General features: G+C 38.6%; 1 protein-coding gene across 2 annotated transcripts in view; it reads right to left on the bottom strand.

The window, feature by feature from the left end:
• LOC136876130 (protein shuttle craft) overlaps positions 1-23,465 on the bottom strand; it is a 180,885-nt gene that overhangs the window by 69,615 nt on the left and 87,805 nt on the right. For both annotated transcript variants that reach the window (XM_067149824.2, XM_067149825.2), the window contains exons 7-8: positions 9,510-9,663; positions 9,229-9,428 (exon numbers count right to left, since the gene is read on the bottom strand). In XM_067149824.2, coding sequence (XP_067005925.2) covers positions 9,229-9,428; positions 9,510-9,663 — 354 coding nt within the window. The remainder of the gene's footprint in view (positions 1-9,228; positions 9,429-9,509; positions 9,664-23,465) is intronic.

Here is a 23,465-nt window from a genome sequence, read left to right as displayed (position 1 = left end):
ATTTTCCTCTAGCACCACATTTCTAAGCTTTCTGTTTGTGCACAATCACGTTGTAGGATGGTTCATGTCTCTAAGGCATACAAAAAGACTGAGGACACTAGATTTTTTTTTTGCTAGTGGGCTTTACTTTAAGGTTAAGTCAATATTCCATCTTTACAATACCAAAAGTTTATTGTCTAATTATTTAAACAACATTATTTAAAATATGACGGGACATGTTTCGTCTAACTTGTAGACATCATCAGCCATAAAATATTTAAGAAAAAGCACAAAAAAGACAAGGACAGAATAACAAATTGAAATAAATCGGGTTGCCGAATACATCAATAAAATAGTGAGGCTGCTCTAGATTGTTCCGAGCACAAACATTCAAAAGTTGTTGATGAACAAACTTAAAATTATACACATGAAATGACACAGTAATACGTGGTATTAAAATTCTTCTTAAGGGTGCTGTTGACATGCAGTATTCAGGTCCGTCGGTAAAAGCTGATAATTAGGTGTACAATGTTATTTCTAGTAGAAAAAAGAAGATCAACAAGCATGTGTAGAAAATCCAGAGAGATGATATAAAGATCGTCTAAATGGTGCAAAGTTGACATTTCTTATTAAAATTAGGTGGAATATCTGATCGTATGACATATGTAGAAATACAGTGGATGGCCCTAGAATAAGAATAAGGACTATTGTAATTATTGAAATTAGGCAAGTTTTTTTTGTATCTTACGATATAAGAATGAAAGAAAGGGAAGAATGTGGTACATCTGATTACTTGCGTTCTCGCCTCTCAAGAGTAATTAGCATAGCATGGATGATTGTGGCTGACTGAAGACGAACTATGGAGGTCATGTGTGATGGGAGCTGGAGTGAGGGGAAATTAGGGGAAGTTTGGAATCAATAGGCGGGGAGCAATCACGTGGAAGCTTGTTTGAATGTTTGTCGAAATAGGAACTGTTGAGCAATGCCTCAAAAATTACGTTCGTAGTTTCAGAAATCTCATTCAAATTAAGAGTGGGGTTGCGTTTTTGATCTATGTTGATATAAATGTTTTCTAAAACATTGAGTAAACTGTCCTTATTATGAAAATAAAGAATTTTTAGGTCCTGTTCTATGGAAGTGAAGAAATGATTGGACTCTGTCATATGAGTGCTGCACTACGTTAAAAAGATGCTATTTGACAGAGATTCTTAAAATGCTGGTTAAGGATGATGCATAGAAGTTCAATTAAGGCTGGCTCCTTAAATATGTTGCTTTCTATTCAAAGTTCAACTGAGCCAAAGAGCCCTTCTCACATCATGCATTGCATTCATGTAAACTGAATATGTGAATATCTTAAGAAGACAGCTTAACTTCGGCTGCACTTATTATTGCAGGAATTGAACCATTATTTTTGACTGCAATTTGTGGGGCTGAGCTTGCTTTACTCAAGAAAAATAGAATCTCATCAGTGCCCATTATCAAGATCACCATAGAGGAACAGAGGAATTATTTTCAATCTGGACATCCTAGTATCTTTAAGAAACTTGTCAGCGATAGTTGCTCAGGCTCTCATGACTCTATAATATATACAGACGGCTCACGCATACCCGACAATGATGAATATGATCAAGTTGGATGTGCCTTCGTGGTATATGAAAATGATCTTGAAATATTTCCAGAACAACATAAGCTTTCTTCAGACTGTTCAGTTTTTCAAGCTGAACTTTGGGCCATAAAGTCAGCACTGCAGTGGTGCATAGATAATGGCAAAAATGCAAAGGTATACAGTGACTCACAAGCAGCACTAAACACAATAAATGATAAGTATAATTTAAATCCAATAGCTGCCGATATAACATCCATAATCCAGAATGTCCCCCACGTGTGTTTTTGCTGGGTACGAGAACACACGGGGACAACTGGAAATGAGAAAGCAGACCTGTTAGCAAAAGAAGCTGCAAAATCTGCGATGGAAGTAAAATATGATAAAGCTTCAATATTTACCTGAAAAAGAAGTTTAGAAATCACACGTCTCTTCAGTGGAATAACATCTGGACCACAAGCACAAAAGGATCCATAACGAGAGAACTGTTCTTTCCTGAGATCCAGCATCAATTCCAGTACAAAGTGCTCGTGCCTAATTTTGTGCTTACACAATTTCTATCTGGCCATGGTAAATTTAAATAATTTTAACATCAATGTCTCAGATGATTACTTATGCTTTTGTGGATCCTCTCAAACAGTGCAGCATTTAATTTTTGATTGTCCTGCTTTCAAAAGATCAAGATATACCCTGGTATGTCATCTGAACCTTTGTGACACTGAACTGAACAAACCTCTACTTCATATATTTAAAAAACAATGCTGTTACAATAAGAACCGAAACAGAGTATGGTTCCAGTGTATGGGACCCTCACCAGGATTACCTGATTCAAGAACTGAAAAAAAAAAAAAAAAAAAAAAAAAAAAAAGGCAGCTCGATTTGTTCTGGGTGATTTCCAACAAAAGAGTAGCATTATAAAACTGTTGCAAAGCTTGGGTTGGGAAAGGAAACGAGCTGCTCGATTGAGTGGTATGTTATAAAGGTTGTTAAGCCCAAGGCATCTCCTAAAAAGGCTGCAGAAAAAAGGAAGTGAGGACTTTTCATGGTCTTCCTTCCTACTACATGCACCTCTTGCTCTCGTTGGAGCAGATGATGTAAAAACGGCCCTTATCAGGCCCATCAATTGTATTCTCCAATATAGTTGGTCCGTTATTGGACATTATAAGAATAACTTACCAAGACAGATGTTCAGTAAATTTCCAATTTCTTTGCAATCATTTAAGGAAAGACTACGAAAACAACAGATAGGGAATCTGCCACCTGGATGACTGCCTTAAATGCAGATCAGTAGTGGCTATAGTGTTGTAGTGTAGAGGATTTTCCTTACTTGTTTTTCAAAATTTTCACCAAACATTACTTTTATCATTTCAGAGCATGAAGGTAAAACTACAGTCTCAACAGATGTATGAGATTTCATTTTTTAGCAATTAATTCAGCCTCAGCATAGCACATTTCCTGTGCTTTGTCCGAAGTAGTGGATTGTACTGTGAAACTTTTGGCTTGCTGAGTTTATTGAGACTAGATTCTTTTAAAATATTCCACTAGTTTGTCTTTTAAATGGGCATGCTTTGTTTGAGAATGACATTTTAACTTTCTTCGCACCACTGCTTCATTTGACAATATGTTCCCCACAGATGACACATCGCTGCTCTCCTCCTGTCAAGAAGTCAAATGATAAATAACTTCCTTAATACTGCTGTGTAATAGTTTTACATTTACTTGTAGATGATTAAAACTTGTGGAAGCACAAATATCAACTTGACTGTCATTACATAACTGTTTTAACCGAAGCCCAATGAATTTATATGTAACTAGCAAATGTACCCGTGCTTCGCTACATTATTCTACATTGTATATGGATATCAAAGAAAATTACTGTACACGCAATGAAAAAGATTCTTTTAAATTGCATGTCTCTTAGCATGATCTGAGGAACAGCATGGGGAGGTCCCTATATGTTGTTTCCAATGTAAAGTGTGAGTTGTGATAACGGCAGGCTCACTTGCCTACTGCCCTTCACAATATAGTTGGGAAGTTTTCATTATAATAGAAGGCCCCCTTGTCTACTGTGCAGTCACAATTGATTTGGGGAGTTTTGAAGAAAACTGCATGCTCCCTTGCCTTCTGCCTGTAAAATCGAGAAGGGAATTATTCATTACAATGATCGGCCCTCCTTACTAATGCCGGTTACACAGGAGATGGAGAAGGACCCCATTCCTTTGCCAGTCAATGTTGATGTGGGGAGTATTGATTACAATTGAAGACACCCTCCTGCTGAGAGCCACTATCGATTTGCAAAGTATTAGCAATAATGGCAGACATACCCTTTCAAGATCGTTATAACTCGACTTCAATGAATATATATAGATTGACATACAAAAGTATATACATGTTTTCAATATTGCAGACCTTCATTTACACATTCACTGCTGCTAAAGAGTACGTTATATCGACAAACAGATTGAACCATAAAACACCACTTTTAGCGGTCCAAATGGTTGATCCTATGACATTTTCATGTAATCCCTCTATTTATGGGTTAGACTGAGTTGGAAAGTTTGAATAGGGTGAAATCTGTATGCATTTTTTAACACCTTACATTGTTTTTCGCAAAGTTATCTGGAAGCTAGAATCATGAAATGTGGCTCGTGTATGGCCATCGGTCGTGTCAATGTGTGTGCCAAATTTGGTAACTATCATTCCTATAATTGTCAAACTATGAAATATACGTGTACAAAGCACAAAATTTATGTATAATTGAGAAATACAGCCAAATTTAACGTATAAGGAAGAGAGATACGACAAAAAGTCATAGGACCAAAGTTGTAGATCACTCCAAATTGAATGAAGATTGTGCCATCCGTTTTGTGATACGACTTACCGTTTAGCCACCAAATACCTTGAAAGGAAGGTCTGCACCGTCTTTAAAATTGCCTTCATATTTCAATATCTTTCAGGGGTAAAAAGTGAAAAATTTAAACATCTTGGAGTTTTTCTGTCAGTTACTGGCAAAAAGCTATAATTTTGCCATATTTCAATTTTCTAGCTCATCCGGCGGATTCTGCCATCATCTCAATTTGGGGAAGAGGGTAAAAATTAGGAATTTCCTGAAAGTTTTAAAGCCCATGAAACCTATAGGTTATTGCGTTGGATAAATATATATGACTGCATTCTTATTCTGAGCCCAAAATCTGAAGTCACCCAGCATGCCCTCACTTAGGGAATTTTGAGAATTTTCGATTTTTCTAGGGATCCTAAGGTAATCAGCTTCTCTGGTACCAAGTTGTAAGTCTCTGAGATGCCTTGAAGTGCCTCATTAAGTCACGTCTATTTTCATTTTTATACTTTATATATATATATATATATATATATATATATATATATATATATAGACCGCTCTAGACCAGCTTGCTTTTATATATATATATATATAGACAATAGCCTTTGCAGCAAATGTCAATACACAGGACTCTATTAAAACACTGTCACACTGGTCTATAATATTATGTTCTTTCAAACGAGAAAGCTAAATAAAAATGGTTATTCTCAGTTTTACAGAATCAACTTTAACAGCAAACAGAGCATAATAACTTATTCAACAACAGCTGTATTAAAATGAACCCATGGATATTGATTTCCGTACAGCAGATTGGTGATTGGGTCAATAATAAAAACAAAGAAATAATTATAACATTATTAATGCGGTAGGTTATCAGAGTTCTTAAAAAATAAAATCACTACTCAGAAAGGTAGCATATTTTACCTTCTATAACTAGATCATCAGCCCAGAGGCTGGTCGGATCCTCAAATAGCACCACCAAAAGTTTGTAGTTATACGGAAATCACAAAAACCAATGGCGCTGCCAAAATGAGGTGTATTAGGCAAGAAGATGTGTAAGGTAGTTTGACATTGCTTCCCTCACTGGGTCAGAAAGTGCTATTACAGCATGAATGACCCTATGAGCTAATACCTTTCATTACGTATGCATTGGTCCTTCAGTAGAAGCTACATTTTTGCTCTGGCCTGTGTCAAAGTGAAAACTACTAATATAACGACTATTTACAGTTATTTACAAATTCACTCGCATTTGAGTTCTCCATTAGACACAGATTTTACTCACAATCATAATACACACTCGCGAGATCACACAACACTCCAACCTGACAAACTCCTTCTCCCCAATAGGCCTCTCGCAGAACAGCTACATTCCAGAATAGTTCACTTCCCAGCTCATAGCGTAATCAAGACCATCTTGAATTACAATAGTACTCACGGCAGTCTCGTAACTCACGCGCGACCGACGCATCACTGACTCACTCAAGAATGGCTCAGTCCAGCTGGGTTTGCTCTTTATATAGACCCACAGAAGATTCTCATAGTTTCCATTTTCATAGAATTCTGGGCACATTTTTCATCATTAATCAGCTTCCAGCTTCTTCTAGGAGTTAAATTATTGCAAGCCCAAACAATTAGTCAATTGTTTTCTTAGCTGCTGGCCCGACCATTTCGTCGCTGCTCCGCCAGTACTGTTGTCACCTGCCTGTCCAGCACATGCTCGGCCTTCACCGTCACATTTATTATTATTATTATTATTATTATTATTATTATTATTATTATTATTATTATTATTATTATTATTATTAAGGAAGTAATGAACTGTTCTATTATAATGCGTTTTGTTTCATACAGGGGATCTGCTTAATACTTTCGTTTTCATTCTCTCACGGCACACTAGCGGCTCATTCACAGCATACCGGTTAAAACAGCCTGTTTTAGAGAAAGGATATAGAGTGCGAGGAAATCATTCAGGATAGCTACTGTCAGCACTGGGATTTGAAACCAAGCACTTTCAAATATTGCAGTTTCTCAGTCTTATCACCCTGACAGGAGAGAACTGCATGGTTCTATATTTTGGAATGGTTTGCGAACATTTTCTTCATACTAGCTTGCTTCCTTCAACCTACAAGCGCAGAATGGCTCCAGAAAGTAACAGAAATTGCATACTAAAAATGTCTTGATTATTTTAAATACTGTATCTAGGTTTGACTCTGCAAACAAGTAGGCATTGCTTCCGAATACACCTCAGAACCAGGATGGTTGCGGAGATCGGAGCAATGAATGATATAGGGAATATTACCCTAATACAGTGGAACCTCGATTATCCGTTCCCGGAAAATACGTTTTCCCGGAATATGTGTTCAAATTACGTGGTCCCGCGAGCATCGTAATTAAATCACGTTGTAAAAGTCCCGCATTATCCGTTCCTCGAAGAAACGCTTTCCCAGATCAACCGTCCAGAAATTCCAGTCCCATCAATGCTAAATCCTCGATCAATCATTTTTTAACAAACTGTATCTCACGAAAGGACGGCTATGGCATATTTATGGATCTTGGCGTTAACTCCCCGTCACTGCGATAATTAAAGCAAGTACTGTACCGGTACTAGAAAAGCGATCGGCGGTGAACTTGCATAAGAGACCATCTTAGCATCGCATTCGGGTGGTATTGTTTAGAGAATCTCGGAAAATCATAAAGCAGAGGGTGCCCACAACAATTGCAAGGAGACACGGCGCATTTTGACAGCTCTGCATGAAGACGGAACGAGTTTCGTCATATGTTCGCACTTATAAAACGTCCATATTATGTCCAGGGTTAGATGTTTATATTTTTACATTTTTTCGATCATACTACCGAAGAGGTTTTCAGCACTTTGCTCAGGGCACTGCAGAGTAACTGGGCTTTCAGGCAGGAATCGAAACTGTTCCTTCTTAACACAAATTCAGTACCTTTTGATATTATCGTACATGATATGTCAGCGAGACCAAAACAGTTGTTGCACCCTACATAATAAAAAAATTTCTGAAGTTTTTACATTTCTTTTATCTTTCCAATTTCATTGGATTTGTGACGCGCAGGATTGAATATAATGCATTTGAGAACTTTTAAGAATCGATACTTACATTCGAAACCATGTTTTCCAGTTCAACATAACCTTTAAAAGTCGATGTAGGCCTAATTTGCGCGGTACGAGATTTCCAGAAACGGACTACGAACAGTATACTGGAGACCAAATTACAATGAAAGATTAAGAAATGAACGGATTTCGCCATCATTTTGGGTGCTTTTGTATCTAATGTGCTTTATTTTATTAGATGAGAGAATTAAAAACTACTTGTGGTCAATTGTCGTTTGGCTTGGCGTTATTAGATTTTTCGAAGTTTGGCTAGCCTAATCAAAGTTGCTGAACTGACAGAAGTTTTCACGGGAAACTAACTAAGATTCCCCTGTAAAATTGAATATAAAGTACCGAGATTTTGAACTCGCGTACCAGTAATTAATGCGGTTTCACGGTCTAACATGCCCGCCTCTCATCCAGAGGGCCCGGGTTCGATTGCGACCAGGTCAGGCAATTTTACCTGGATATAAGTCTGGTTCCAGGTCCACTCAGCCTACGTGAATACCTTTAATTGTGGAGCTATCTAATGGTGAGATGGCGACCCCGATCTACAGAGCCAGGAATATTTGCCGAGAGGATTCGTCGCACTGACCATGCGCACCTCGTAATCTGCAGGCCTTCGGGCTGAGCAGCGGTCGCTTGGCAGGCAAAGTCCCACTGGGGCTGTAGTTTGGTTTGGTTTAGGAGTTTTTGTAAGATTATAATTATACATATTTAATTTTTGTGATGTTTAGCCAAATTGTTGATGGTTTTCATTCATTCCCGGATTTTCCGTTTTCCCGTGTTGTACGTTTTATTTTCATGGTCCCTCGAAAAACGGAGAATCGAGGTTTCACTGTAGCAGTATGCAGCTCTTTAAGGCGAAAGGGATACTGGTGCCGAAATATGGTCACAAACTCATAGGAGAATATCTTCCCTGTAAACAATTGGAGGAACTGGAGAAAATCAAGGCTACCTCAAAAGGGTTCTGGGAGTATCAAAGACCACCAGACTGTGTCTGGTATGTGAGCTGACGAGGGAAACGTATCTGACCGAGGATCTCCAACATTAAGTAATATTGCCAGCTACTGCTGTTTACGAGAAGCTCCTACAAGATCTGAAAGCCAAGAAAATGGATATTTGGGAATCCTTCTACACTGCCGAGGAAATGATGGACAGAAGGTGTATGGGTACAAACTACCTGAATGGCGGTCCATGGTTTTCATTTCAAGTTGTGCTCGGAAAATTCCACAAAACCCAAGTGATCAGAGAGAGGAGGGGGAGAGAGAGAGAGAGAGAGAGAGAGAGAGAGAGAGAGAGAGAGAGAGAGAATGTGTGTGCGCGCACGCGCGTTTGTGTGTGTGCAAAAAATTTTGTAGTCAACTCTGAGGACGATACCATATACAGGAATGCTCTATTAGTGCTCAGTTAGTGAATTTGTGAAAGACTGATCTCTGACTGATCTACGTAAGCACACATGTATATATGTCATTGTGTTTTTCTGTTTCTTATGGCTATTGGCGGCATTAAAACATTATAAAAATGTCTTGAGATACAAATTAAACAACCTGAATTGAATAAAATAGGATTTTCTAAATACAAAATTAAGGCTGATATTTCCTAGCTAGAAGAACACACACAGAATCCTCTGTAGAGTTCAGTACCTCCCTCTCTAACAAGGTATAGCAACAATAATGCAATAAATTATACCTCATGTTTGCCATAGCAGTATCTCTGCACAAGAACTGTGCAAGGTGGACAGGTGGGCTCACTGTGACAGTTATGAAGAGCTGGGTGGTCACACTCGTGTTGCCTGGAGCAGGGTTTAGTGCAGGCAGGTGGACGAGTCCCACAAGGAATGGGTGGATACATCACACTGGCACCACATTCACAGTATAACTCTTCAAAACCTATAACAGACCATGTAATTAAATGTTGACATACTTTTATGAAATATAATTTTAAGAACTATATATTGAAATGGCACTTACTGGTCCTCCAGCAGGGCTGACAATGGCCTCGGTGGCAGAGTTCTTCACATCTGTGTTGGCCACAGCTCAACATATGGTTGCAGACCAGTGGGCATATGTGTTCAATATCAATACAGCACATCTGATTACATTTGTGTTTTCCACAAGATCGTTTCTGTTGTGGAGGAAAAAGAAAAAAATAATTAAGAATTAAATTTTCATTATTATCAAACCCCTTTTAATTTACACACAATACACTACCAATCATCATAGAAACAAACAATAGTGAAATCATCCCTCCACACAGGGTTAGTCAGGAAGAGTACACACAGTGTCAATCGCAAGAAAGGCTAGGAACAAAAAAAGAAAGTAATATTTATTACCAAACAACACCTCCAGAGGGACATGATACTAATTACACTGCAGAAATATGATTTTATTACACACTTTATATAAACATTTGTCTTGAAATTGATGTACTTACATTACTCCCAATTTAACCCAAAAGCCAATGTAATAAAAGAGGTAGGAGCAGTGTCATCAGTACCCTATTTCACGTTGTTGTTTGAATCATCAGTCCATAGACTGGTTTGATGCAGCTCTCCATGCCACTCTATCCTGTGCTAACCTTTTCATTTCTACATAACTGCTGCATCTTACATCTGCTCTAATCTGCTTGTCATATTCATACCTTGGTCTACCCCTATCATTCTTACCCACTACAATTCCCTCAAAAACCAACTGCACAAGTCCTGGGTGTCTTAAGATGTGTCCTATCATTCTATCTCTTCTTCTCATCAATTTTAGCCATGAAATCTCCTCTCACTAATTTGATTCAGTATCTCTTCATTCGTCATTCGATCTATCCATCTCATCTTCAGCATTCTTCAGTAACACCACATTTCAAAAGCTTCTATTCTCTTTCTATTTGAGCGAGTCATCGTCCATGCTTCACTTCCATACAATGCCACGCTTCAAATGAAAGTCTTCAAAAACATTTTTCTAATTTTTATGTCAATATTCGAAGTGAGCAAATATATTTTCTTAAGAAAGGCCTTCCTTGCTTGTGCTAGCCTGCATTTTATGTCCTCCTTACTTATGCCATCGTTAGTTATTTTACTACCCAAGTAACAATATTCACCCACTTCCTTTAAGACTTCATTTCCTAATCTAATATTTCCTGCATCACCTGACTTCATATACTGCACTCCATTACTTTTGTTTTGGACTTATTTATTTTCATCTTGTACTCCTCATCCAAGACTCTGTTCATACCATTCAGCAACTCCAGATCATCTGCAGTCTCAGATAAAATAACAATATCATTGGCAAATCTCAGCGTTTTGATTTCCTCTCCATGGATTGTGATCCTTTCCAAATTCTTCTTTGATTTCCTTTACTGCCAGTTCTATACAAACACTGAAAAGGAGGGGGGGAACTGGAGCCTTGCCTCACTCCTTTTTCAAAGCCCTTGATTCTTATCAATGCAGACTGATTTTTATACAGATTGTTGTTGTAGATAATTCTTCTTTCTCGGTACCTGATCCCGATCACCTTCAGAATCTCAAATAGCTTGGTCCAATCAACATTATCAACTGCCTTTTCAAGATCTACGAACGGCATGTATGTGGGCTTGCCCTTCTTAATTTGATCCTCTAAGATCAGACGTAACGTCAGGATTGCTTCACGCGTTCCTAAATTTCTTCTGAAGCCAAACTGATTTTTTCCCAACTACTTTCAACTTGTCTTTCCATTCTTTTGTAAATAATATGCGTTAGAGTTTTGCAGGCGTGTGATACCACACTAATGGTGCGGTAGTTTTCACACTTGTCAACACCGGCTTTCTTGGGAATAGGTATAACAACATTCTGCCGAAAATAGAATGGCACTTCTCCTGTCTCATACATCTTGCACAATAAATGGAATAACCTCGCCATGCTGGTTTCTCCTGAAGCAGTCAGTAGTTCAGAGGGAATGTCATCAATTCCAGGTGGTTTGCTCCTATTTAGGTCTCTCAAAGCTCTGTCGAATTCTGACCTCAAAATTGGGTTATCAATTTCATCAGCATCAACAGTCCCTTCCTGTACCAGAACCATATCATCTACTTCCTTACCTTGGTACAACCGCTGGATATATTCCTGCTATCTTTCTGCCTTGTCTTCTTTCCCTAGAAGTGGTTTATCCATCTGAGCTCTTAATATTCATACACCTAGTTTTCCTTTCTTCAAAGGTTTGCTTGATTTTCCTGTATGTAGCATCTACCTTTCCTAGGACCATACAACTTTCAACATCCTTGCACTTCTATTTCAGCCATTCCTCCTTAGCCCTTTCAGCCCTAGTGTTGCTTCAGAGCTACATGATATTACAACATGTTTTAGTACCAGAAGACAAAATTATTCCCTTGAACTCCGATGTTGCTTTGAATCCATGTCTTAGTAGTTCCTGAATCACCCACTAGATGCCTCATGTCTGCTATTCCATGATAGTATGTGTACTATTTGGATTCAGCTGCATCACAGAATGGCGGGAAACTGCACTGAATTTTTTTCAGCTTGTGTTATCATGTGTTTAGTTTGAGTTTTGAAACTGCTATCTACTATAATTATTACAGGATATATTCCAGAATTCATATTCTACCTTTAAATTCAGTGAAGGAATCGACAGTGTTTGTGTGCATTGGTTGAAAAATCGTGTTGCTCCTAAGCTACACTGGGGCTGAGTAATATTAAAAGCTTCATTGTTCAAATAAAACTCGGTAGATAATTAACTCAATACTTAGGACTGAAAGAGATACAGAAGACCTTCTTGACAAAGTATTGGATGGTAATATTTCTGACCTAGAAGATGATAACTTTTCAGATACAGAAGATGAAACATCTTTATTTACTAGTGGAAGGGATCTGGATATTGAACCTGAAAACGTGGTAACCTTATTAAGGCAATATTTGTCCGTGAAATAAGTATAGCCTATTATTCAAATGTATATTGTAGACTTAATATCTACGTATGCAGCCGCTGAGCAACAGGAAACGGATTAATGTTGATCGCCCATATATCGTGAAAGAGTACAATCAATTTATGGGTGATGTTGACTTGGCAGATATGCTGCTTGAATTGTACAGAATTGATATCCGTTCTCTGAAATGGTACATGAGAATTGTGTTCTGGTGCATTGGAGTTGCCGTACTCAATGTTTGGCTTCTATACCGAAGACACCTGAAGCAACAAAATAAGAATTGTGAATATTCACTACGGAAGTTCCAAGCTGAAACATCATCAGCTTTGACTAGGGCAGGGAAAACACAATGTAGGAAACAAGGTCGCCCAAGTGAGTCACCTAAGGAAATTAAAAAGAAGAGACATTTTGTCCCAAGACCTGTTGCAGATGTACGATATGATAAATGTAGGCACTGGCCACAATAAGAGGAAAAGAAAGGTCGCTGCAAATTTTGCCCTACTGGATTCACTCAGTTGCTGCGTACTGAATGTAAAGTGCATCTGTGTTTGACATCTGCACGCAATTGCTTCTATAACTTCCACAATAAGTAATGACATCCATGAAGACAGAATGCGAGTATGAAGGGATTAGCAGTTCAAGTATTCGTGACTGTTTCACTACCTTCGAAAGTTACAATTTTCCATATGAGCCTGTTTTCATCTTCCCTCTATCAAGAACTCTTTCTACTAATATAAATACTATTTCAAGTGTTGTTCTGTTTTGTCATATGACCAATTGTGCACCATCATTTCATCATCATTTGCACAGTTTTCATGTAAAACTGCAATGTAACAACGAGTCACTACTTCTCAGCCACCCTGTATATAACACCATTTATACTTTTAACTGTTAATAATATGTTTGTTAAAATATACAAGCTGAAATAATAGGAATACATAAAGGTTACACTTTGTAACAAACCTAAGTCTGTTGAATTGTTATGTATAAAATATTGACTCCTGACTCCAATGTTGCTTTAAAGCAACGTGTTCTATTTTCTTAACCAATTTGAAAAAAAAAAAAATTCACACATTTACATGTTCACAGTACAGTATTGAAACGGAATAACTGTTAGAATAACTGTTAAAATTTTTTTTTTGTTCAAAAGTATAATTCGGGGCTCAAAGGGTTAGCTGCCCTGCACTACCTATCCACTTCATTCTTGATTTCATTTTCTGCATTCTTGTATTTTTGTCATTTATAGATCAGGTCTAGTATCTCTTGAGTTATCCATTGATTCTTAGTTGATCTTTCCTTTCTTCCTAACATCTCTTCAGCAGCCCTACTGACCTCATTCTTCATAACTGTCCATTCTTCTTCTACTGTGTTTCCTTCAGCCTTTCCATTTAGTCCTTGTGCAACATGTTCATTGAAACAATCCTTCACACTCTTTTCTTTCAACTTGTCTAGATTCCATCTCACTGGATTCCTTCCCTTCTTCAATTTTTTCAACTTCAGATGCCATTTCATGACCAACAAGTTGTGATCAGAGTCCACGTGTGCTCCTGGGAAAGTTTTGCAAACCAACACCTGGTTTCTGAATCTCTGCCTAATCATAATGAAGTCTATTTGATACCTTCCAGTTTCTCCAAGTCTCATGAATGTGTACAGCTGTCGTTTGTGGTGTTTGAACCAAGTATTAGCAAGGACTAAATTATGATCAGTGCAGAATTCAACCAGCCTTTGTCCCAATCCGAATTCTCCTACTATATTACCTTCTCTTCCTTGGCCTACCACTGCATTCCAGTCTGATATCACAATTAGATTCTCATCACCTTTTACATACAGTATTAAATCTTCTATCTCTTCATATATTCTTTCGATTTCCTCATCATCCACTGAATTAGTAGACATATAGACCTGCACTATTGTGGTGGGCATTGGTTTGGTGTCTATCTTGACAAGAACAATCCTTTCACTATGCTTACCCGCTGCCCTATTTTCTTATTCATTATTAAACCAACTCCTGCATTTCCCCTGTTTGATTTTGTGTTGATAATTCTGTAGTCGCCTGACCAAAAATCCTGCCAACGTACTTCACTTGTAACAACTACATCTAACTTTAGTCTATCCATCTACCTTTTCAAATTCTCTAACCCACCACAATGATTCAAACTTCCACATTCCACACTCCAACTCGCAAAATATTAGTATCCACATTTCTGATGATCGCACTCTTTCTCATGTAGTCCCCATGCGGAGATCCAATGGGGGACTATTTTACCTCCAGAATATTTTACCCGGAGGAAGCCATCATCAGTACATCATTCATACAGAGAGAACTGCACATCCTCGGGAGTTAGCTATGACTGTAGTTTCCCGTTGCCTTCAGCCGTGCAGCAGTATCAACAGAGCTAAGCCATGTTGAGTATTAATACAAGGCCATATCAGTCAAACATCTCAACTGCCATCCTTGTAACTTCCAAAATGCTGCTACCCCCATTTTGATGAGCCATTCGGTAGTCTGGTCTCTCGACAGATACACATCCGATATGGTTGCTCCTGCGGCTAGGCTATCTGCTTCATTGGGATGCGCAAGCCTCCCCACCATGGCAAGGTCACATGATTCGCAAAGGAGGCCCTATTTCATAATCTGAATTTTCCTTTTTGCTACTGGTTTATTGTTGTACCAACACATCAAAGATGTTTGGCGACGTAAGGATGGTAATGGGTTAGAATTGTGAAGGTAGTGGCCATCGCCTTGAATGAGGTACAGCTTAAGCATTTGCCTGGTGTGAAAATTGGAAACCATGGAAAACCATCTTCAGGGCTGCTGACGGTAGGATTCGAAGCCACAACCTCCCGAAGCTCACAGCTAGGCGACCTGAACTGCTCAGCAAACTCGCAATCAAATCCATTGATATTACCATTGATGCTTTCACGGCCCATACCTATAGATAGGGCCCTGCATGGATATGCAAAATAATATCCGCATTTCCTTCATCCGCACCCACATCCGCGAATGGTTATCCGCATCCACAAAATGGTTATCGGTGGATAATTTAAAGATTTAACTATAGTAGCCTACATTACACTCAAGGTATTGAAACAGATAAATATATGTTAAAATAATATGTTAGGCCTGACACCTGGCACCAGAACCGCTGCAGTCACAGGTTTATGAGGGAATTTCTCTTGCAACAACTACCGACGTATTGACCTTTGTTCCTTATTTCCATTAATTGCGGGCAGGAGCCAGTTAGGCTTAGGACAGATTTACGGCTTCATGGTCTCAAGGCTCTTTATATATAACTATTCTCTCATACCAATGTCAAGGGCCGCCTAACCACAAGCAAAAACAAGAGTATACCTGAGTGAAAATCAATAAACAACATTATTTAGAAATTATCAACAAAATTATCCACACTGCCATACAGTTTGTATCCACCAAGACACTAACTTCGTGGATATCCGCATCCATGCAGGGCTCTACCTGTAGACATGATATAGGCTTTTGGGCTTATGCCGTGTCAACAAAATAAGATGAAATTCTTTTTCGCAGAGAACTTTGTGCTCTGTGTCATCAGAAAAAAATCTCGACTGTCCACGAGAAAGGCTTCTCAAACAATGACGTTGAATTTAGACGTTATAATAGAAGTGAAAATGGTACATTCATTCATCACCAGATGGCTCCCTGGACGCGGTACAGGGCTAGCGTTCGAAGCAGAAGCTGACGGAATCGTCAGAATCAGTCCGAGAGGATCACATAACATAACAGGTGTACGCACATATGAAGCTATGACATTGACACAAGCCTGGAATGAAACATCTGGCGATGAGGAACGTACGAATTTGGAAATCACCGAAATGAAATAACAAGAGTGAACGGACAGGGAAGGAAACTACCTACGTAAATTCTTGATGGCTGGCAACCAGGTATTACTTAATTGATAGCCAGTTTCCCTGCTGAAATTGTTAGGATTTCTATGTATTTCCACAGCTTCCCGTATAATCCTGGACCTGTAGTGTCTAGTGTGGGTAAGAGCTCGAGCATCTTGGAACATGACATCATGACCTGTCGATAGAGCGTGCTCAGCTATTGCTGATTTGTCTGCCTGGTTGAGACGAATATTATGTTCATGTTCCTTGATACAAGTACCAACGGAATGGCATGTTTGGTCAATGTATACCTTACCGCAAGTACAGAGAATTTCATATACCTCAGGATGTAAAAGTGGGGACAATTTGTCCTTGGTTTTACCCAGACTGTGAGCAATTTTAGTGATGGTGCCAAACACTTCTTCTTCTTCTTTTCTTCATGGGGCCTCTAAATATTAGTGCCTAATTAGCGTCGACCTCTAAGGTCTTTAGCTACCATGTTTTTCCTTCATTCCCACCTTGATATACCTGCTCCCTTCACAAAGCTGCAGGTTGTTGGTGCCAAACACAGTTTTTATACTGTGTTTGCGGGGGACCTTGGCAATTCGATCTGTGGTGTTGTGAATGTAAGGCAGGTAGGCAGTTCCCTTCACTTCTTCCTGATGTGAGCTTTCCTTGGTCATTTCTCTGGGATGCAGGGCTCTATGAATTTGCAAACTGCTGGAACCATTACCCTTGAATGTGACGTTGAGTGCGTCCATCTCCATTAGGATATTTGATGGCTCACAAATTCATCTCCCCCTCTTGGTGAGTGTCGTGAGAATGCCTTGTTTTTGTGCTGGATAGTGGTGAGAATCTGCATGAAGATAGCGATTTGTGTGGGTAGACTTACGATAGATGGTATGTCCTAAGGAGCCGTCCGGTTTCTTACTAGAAAGGAAGGCATCCGTCCGACTCCATCTCCATATTCACAACTAAATATTTTTTAAATAAAAAATACGTAACTGTGAATCTGTTTAAGTGCGATACGGACCATGAGGCTGATTTTATGTAATCCATCTCCATAGTGAATTTAATTGAAGGATGTTGCTGATTTAGACGGTTTAGACATAGATGGAGTTCTCAGGACCTTGTGACCAGACCACAAATGTATCATCAACATACCTGGACCATATCATAGGTTTGACGGCCACCGAAGTGCGAAACGTAAAGAATTTCACATTATTTTCTTGACACAGAATAAGCCCAAAAGCCTATATCATGTCAATAAATCCATTAATAGCTGGAAATGAAAAACAATACAAGCATAGGAATGAGGAACATTGTTCATAGTACTTAAAAGTCTAACTATATTTCTGTGTTGTAGCACTGAACTTTAAATACTTCCTTTGCAAGCAAGCCAGCTGTTTCATTTCCAAGTGTTCATGTATGTAAGTAAACCTAATGAAAGTTATGGTCATGCATTATTTGCTAAGTTTTATCATCTTCCACATTTCTTTTTCTGTTTGACATATCTTGTTTCTGATTAGTGTTAAGAGAGGAGCTTAATCTGTAGTAGTGTTGAAACTTGGGCAAGGTTTCTAAAAGCAAACATATGAAGTGTAGCCTTGTATGGGTGTGAAACACTGAGTCTTGGGACTGAAGAGAGGAAACTGGATTCATTTGTGACATGGTGCTACAAATACATCTTGAAAATTAAATGACCCAATCAGATTACAAACATAAGTTCTTAGCAGAAGAGAATTACAAGACTGTTACTTTTGGAGGTTTACGACTTCTCCATGTTGAAGAAATAATGGAAAAGGTATAACAATTCATAGAATGAAGGTATCAGCAAAAGAAAGAGAAGAGCCGCATTAGGCATGAAAATGAAAGAATCGCAAACCTAATACCGTGGGGATGGAAGAGAACAAGAGCTGGTCTAGGGAGGTCAGATAGAAAAGAAAAGTACAACTAGAGGCCCGATGGCCTACAACCTACTTTTAGAAGATCAGAGCCTCTGCGTCCCCTTTCAGTTGCCTTTTAAGATAGTCAGGGGATATCACAGATGTATTCTACTGTTCTCACCCACAAGGGAAAAGGTCTTCTTCGTTCTTAGCTAGAACAGCAATGTTGTCAGCAATATCTTAGTTTTCTCCTTCCTTGCAAACCATGTGGCTGCGGAGGGGGCGCTTGCACGTCCCAATGAAGCAGACAGCCAAGCCGTAGGTGCGACCATATCACATGAGTATCTGTCGAGAGACCAGACTAACAAATGGTTCATTGAAAGGGGAGTAGCAGCATTTTGGAAGTTGCAAGGACGGCAGTTTAGAAGATTGATTGGTCTTGTAATAATACTCAACATGGCTTAGCTGTGTTGATACTCCTACAGGGCTAAAAGCAACAGGAAACTACAGCCGTAACTACCTCCCGAGGACATGCAGCTCTCTCTGTATGAATGATGTAATAGTGATGGCTTCTTCCCGGGTAAAATATTCTGGAGGTAAAATAGTCCCCCATTCGGATCTCCGGGTGGGGACTACATGAGAGGGGGCATCATGAGGAATATGGATACTGACATTTTGCAAGTTGGAGTGTGGAATGTTAGAAGTTTGAATCATTGTGGTGGGTTAGAGAATCTGAAAAGGTAGATGGATAGACTAAAGTTAGATGTAGTTGTTATAAGTGAAGTACGTAGGCAGGATTTTTGGTCAGGCAACTACCGAATTATCAACACAAAATCAAACAGGGGAATGCAGAAGTTGGTTTAATAATGAATAAGAAAATAGGGCAGCGGGTAAGCATAGTGAAAGGATTGTTCTTGTCAAGATAGACACCAAACCAATACCCACAACAATAGTACAGGTGTATATGCCTACTAGTTCAGCGGATAATGAAGAAATCAAAAGAATATGGAAAGAGATGGAAGATTTAATACAATATGTAAAAAGTGACGAGAATCTAACTGTGATGGGAAACTGGAATATAGTGGTACGCCAGGGAAAAGAGGGTAATACAGCAGAATTCAGATTGGGACAAAGGAATGAGAGAGGAAGTCTGTTGGTTGAATTCTGCACTGATCATAATTTAGTCCTTGCTAATACTTGGTTCAAACGCCACAAATGATGGCTGTATACATGGAAGAGACCTAGAGACACTGGAAGGTATCAAATAGACTTCATTATGATTAGGCAGGGATTCAGACCACAACTTGTTTGTCATGAAATGCCATCTGAAGATGAAAAAAATTCAAGAAAGGAAAGAATGCAAGTAGGTGTGATCTAGACAAGTTAAAAGAAAATAGCGTGAGGGATTGTCTCAAGAACATGTTGCATGAGGACTAAATGAAAATGCTGAAGGAAACACAACAGGGGGAGAATGGACAGTCGTGAATAATGAGGTCAGTAGGGCTGCTGAAGAAATGTTAGGAAGAAAGGAAATATCAAGTAAGAATCAACAGATAATTGAGGAGATACTAGACCTGATTGATGAACAACGAAAATAAGAATGAAAAAATGGAGAGGACAGAAAAGAATACAGGCTATTAAAGAATTATGTGGATAGAAAGTGGAGCACAGCTAAGGAGGAATGGCTGAAGGAGAAGTGCAAGGATGCTGAAGGTTGTATGGTCCTAGGAAAGGAAGATGCTGCATACAGGAAAATTACAGAAACCTTTGGATAAAGGAAAGCTAGGTATATGAATATTAAAAGTTCAGATGGAAAACCATGTCTAGAGAAAGAAGACAAGGCAGAAAGATGGTAGGAACAAATCCAACAGCTGTATCAAGGTAAGGACATAGATGATATGGTTCTGGAACAAGAAGAGGCTATTGATGATGATGAAATGGGAGACCCATTTTTTCAGTCAGAATTTGACAGAGTAATGAGAAACCTAAATAGGAAAAAGGCACCTGGAATTTATGACATTCCTTCGGAATTACTGACTGCCTCAGGAGAAACTAGCATGGCGAGGTTTTTCCATGTAATGTGTAAGAGCTACGATACAGGAGAAGTGCTATCCGATTTTCGGCAGAATGTTGTTATACCTATTCCCAAGAAAGCCGGTGCTGACAAGTGTGAAAACTACCGCACCATTAGTTTAGTATCACACGCCTGCAAAATTTTGACATGCATTATTCACAGAAGAACAGAAAGACAAATTGAAACTGAGTTGGGAGAAGATCAATTTAGCTTCAGAAGAAATGTAGGAACACCAGAGGCTGGTTACCTAGTAGTACTTCCTCTTAAAACAATAATCACCACCATCACCACCGTGAAGCAATTCTGACTTTACATCTCAATTTCGAGGATTGAACTAAGAAAAACCAGCCCACGTACATGGTGTTTGTAGATCTAGAAAAGGCATTTGATAACATTGATTAGACCAAGCTATTTGATATTCTGAAGGTGCTCAGATCAGATATAGAGAACAAAGAATTATCTACAATCTGTATAAAAATCAGTCTGTAGTGATGAGAATTGAGGGCCTTGAAAAAGAAGAAGCAATTTAGAAAGGTGTGAGGCAAGGCTGCAATTTGTCCCTCCTCCTTTTCAATGTTTTTTTTTTTTTTTTTTGCTATTTGTTTTACATCGCACCAACACAGATATGTCTTATGGCGACAATGGGACAGGAAAGGCCTAGGAATGGGAAGGAAGCAGCCGTGGCCTTAATTAAAGTACAGACCCAGCATTTTCCTGGTGTGAAAATGGGAAACCACAAAAAACCATCTTCAGGGCTGCCGACAGTGGGGCTCGAACCCATTATCTGCCGGATGTAAGCACACAGCTGCGCGCCCCTAACCGCACGGTCAACTCGCCCGGTTTTTCAATGTTTAGATAGAACAGGGAGTAAAGGAAATCAAAGAGGAATTTGGAAAGGGAATCGCAATCCAAGGAAAGGAAATCAAAACCCTGAGATTTGCCGATGATATTGTTATTTTATCTGAGACTGCAGAAGATATGGATAAATTGCTGAAATATATTGACGGAGTCTTGGGTAAGGAGTACAAGATGAAAATAAATAAGTCCAAAACAAAAGTGATGGAGTGCAGTTGAACGAAGTCAGATGATGCAGGTAATATTAGATTAGGAAATGAAGTCTTAAAGGAAGTAGATGAAATACTGTTACTTGGGTAGTAAAATAACTAATGATGGCAGAAGTAAGAAGGACATAAAATGCAAACTAGCACAAGCAAGGAAGGCCTTTCTTAAGAAAAGAAATTTGGTCACTTTGAACATTGATATAGGAATTAGAAAGATCCTTTTGAAGATTTTCGTCTGGAGTGTGGCATTGTATGGAAGTGAAACACGGATGATAACTAGCACAGAAAGAAAATAGAAGCTTTTGAAATGTGGTGTTACGGAAGAATGCTGAAGGTGAAATGGATAGACAGAATCACAAATGAAGAGATACTGAATCGAACTGGTGAGAGAAGATCTATCTGGCCAAATTTGACTAGAAAAAGAGATAGAATGATAGGACCATCTTAAAACACGCAGGACTTGTTCAGTTGGCTTTTTAGTGAAGTTTAGATGGTAAGAACAGGAGGTTTAGACCAAGGTATGAATATAACAAGCAGATTAAAACAGATGTAGGATGTAGTAGTTAAGTAGAAATGAAAAGGTTATCACAGGATAGGGTGGCATGGAGAGCGGCATCGAACCACTCTATGGACTGATGACTCAACATCATTTATTCTTATGTCATGTAGTATTATGTATGCCTTTAATCCTTCCCTAAAGGCCTCTTGTACGTATAGATTAAAGAGAACGCGTGATAATGCATATTCTTGTCAGCTGTTTACCCCTCTTAACCACTATACTATGCCGACTCATCATTTAGATAAAATTTTAATACTTGTTATTTTTACTCTCAGAAATCTGTTGGTACTCTCTTGTCATTACACTTTGCCCTTAATGTTTGTTTCTCTGAGTCCTTTTCTGTTGAAACTATATTCTAAAGAGCCTTCAGTCTTCCCTACATAAATTTCTTTCCCAATAATACTAGAATCGTATACCATTAAGTGTTTTCCACACCCTACCCTCCCACCAACCCTCATTTTAATCTTTCATATGATGTTCATACACTATACTTAGAATTTCACTTCCTACCACAAACTTTTGTCCTAATTAATACTTAATTATTTGTTTATAACAATGTTTGCTTATATTACCTCCTAACGCATCATTCTCTTCTCTCTTTCACTTAACAGTATACCTTAGTAATCCTGTTATTATTTTGGCATATTTGCAACAATATCCAATACTACAATTCCACTGTCTACTTCACCAGAAAAATCCAACTACATCCTACAGGATAAAAACAAACTTCAGAGCTTAGGTCTCTATTAACCTGAGAAGTAAATTACTTTGTAATGTGAATTTTACCTCATTCTGATCCTCCTTAAATATAATTCTATTCCTTTTCTATTCTATTCCTTTCTTTACAATACTTCTACAGTTGAGAACTATAAGTGCTCAACTGTAGAAGTATTGTAAACAAAGGAAGAGAATTAAGTAATTTAATAGACATATACTTACCAGATATTGTAATAGGAGTTGAATCATGGCTGAGAAAGGATATAATGGATGCAGAAATTTTCTCACGGAACTGGAGGGTGTATCGTAGAGATAGGATAGGAAAGGTAGGAGGGGGAGTATTCATTCTCGTGAAAGAAGAATTTGTAAGCTACGAAAAAGTTAAAGATGACAAGCACGGAATTCTAGGAGTAAGGCTCATTTCTAAAGGTAATAGGCAACTAGATGTCTTTGGAGTGTACAGACCAGGAAAGGGTAGCGCAGATGCTGATTCAGAATTATTTGATAAGATAATCAGCTATGTGGGAAACAATAAGGAAAGGAACATGATCGTAGCGGGTGATCTCAATTTACCAAATGTCAATTGGGAAGGTAATGCGAACGACAGGAAGCATGACCAACAAATGGCAAATAAGTTAATATGGGAAGGGCACCTGATTCAGAAAGTGATGGAACCAACTAGAGGGAAGAATATTCTGGATGTGGTGCAGGTAAAACCAGATGAGCTCTATAGGGAAACCGAAGTAATAGATGGTATTAGTGATCACGAAGCTGTTTTTGTGGTAATTAAAAATAAATGCGAAAGAAAGGAAGTGATTCAAATTAGGACTGTTAGGCAGTACCATATGGCTGATAAAACAGGC

Source organism: Anabrus simplex, chromosome 6 (genome assembly GCF_040414725.1).
Source record: "Anabrus simplex isolate iqAnaSimp1 chromosome 6, ASM4041472v1, whole genome shotgun sequence".
Classification (NCBI taxonomy): domain Eukaryota; kingdom Metazoa; phylum Arthropoda; class Insecta; order Orthoptera; family Tettigoniidae; genus Anabrus; species Anabrus simplex.
This window is presented reverse-complemented; position numbering and strand designations above follow the sequence as displayed.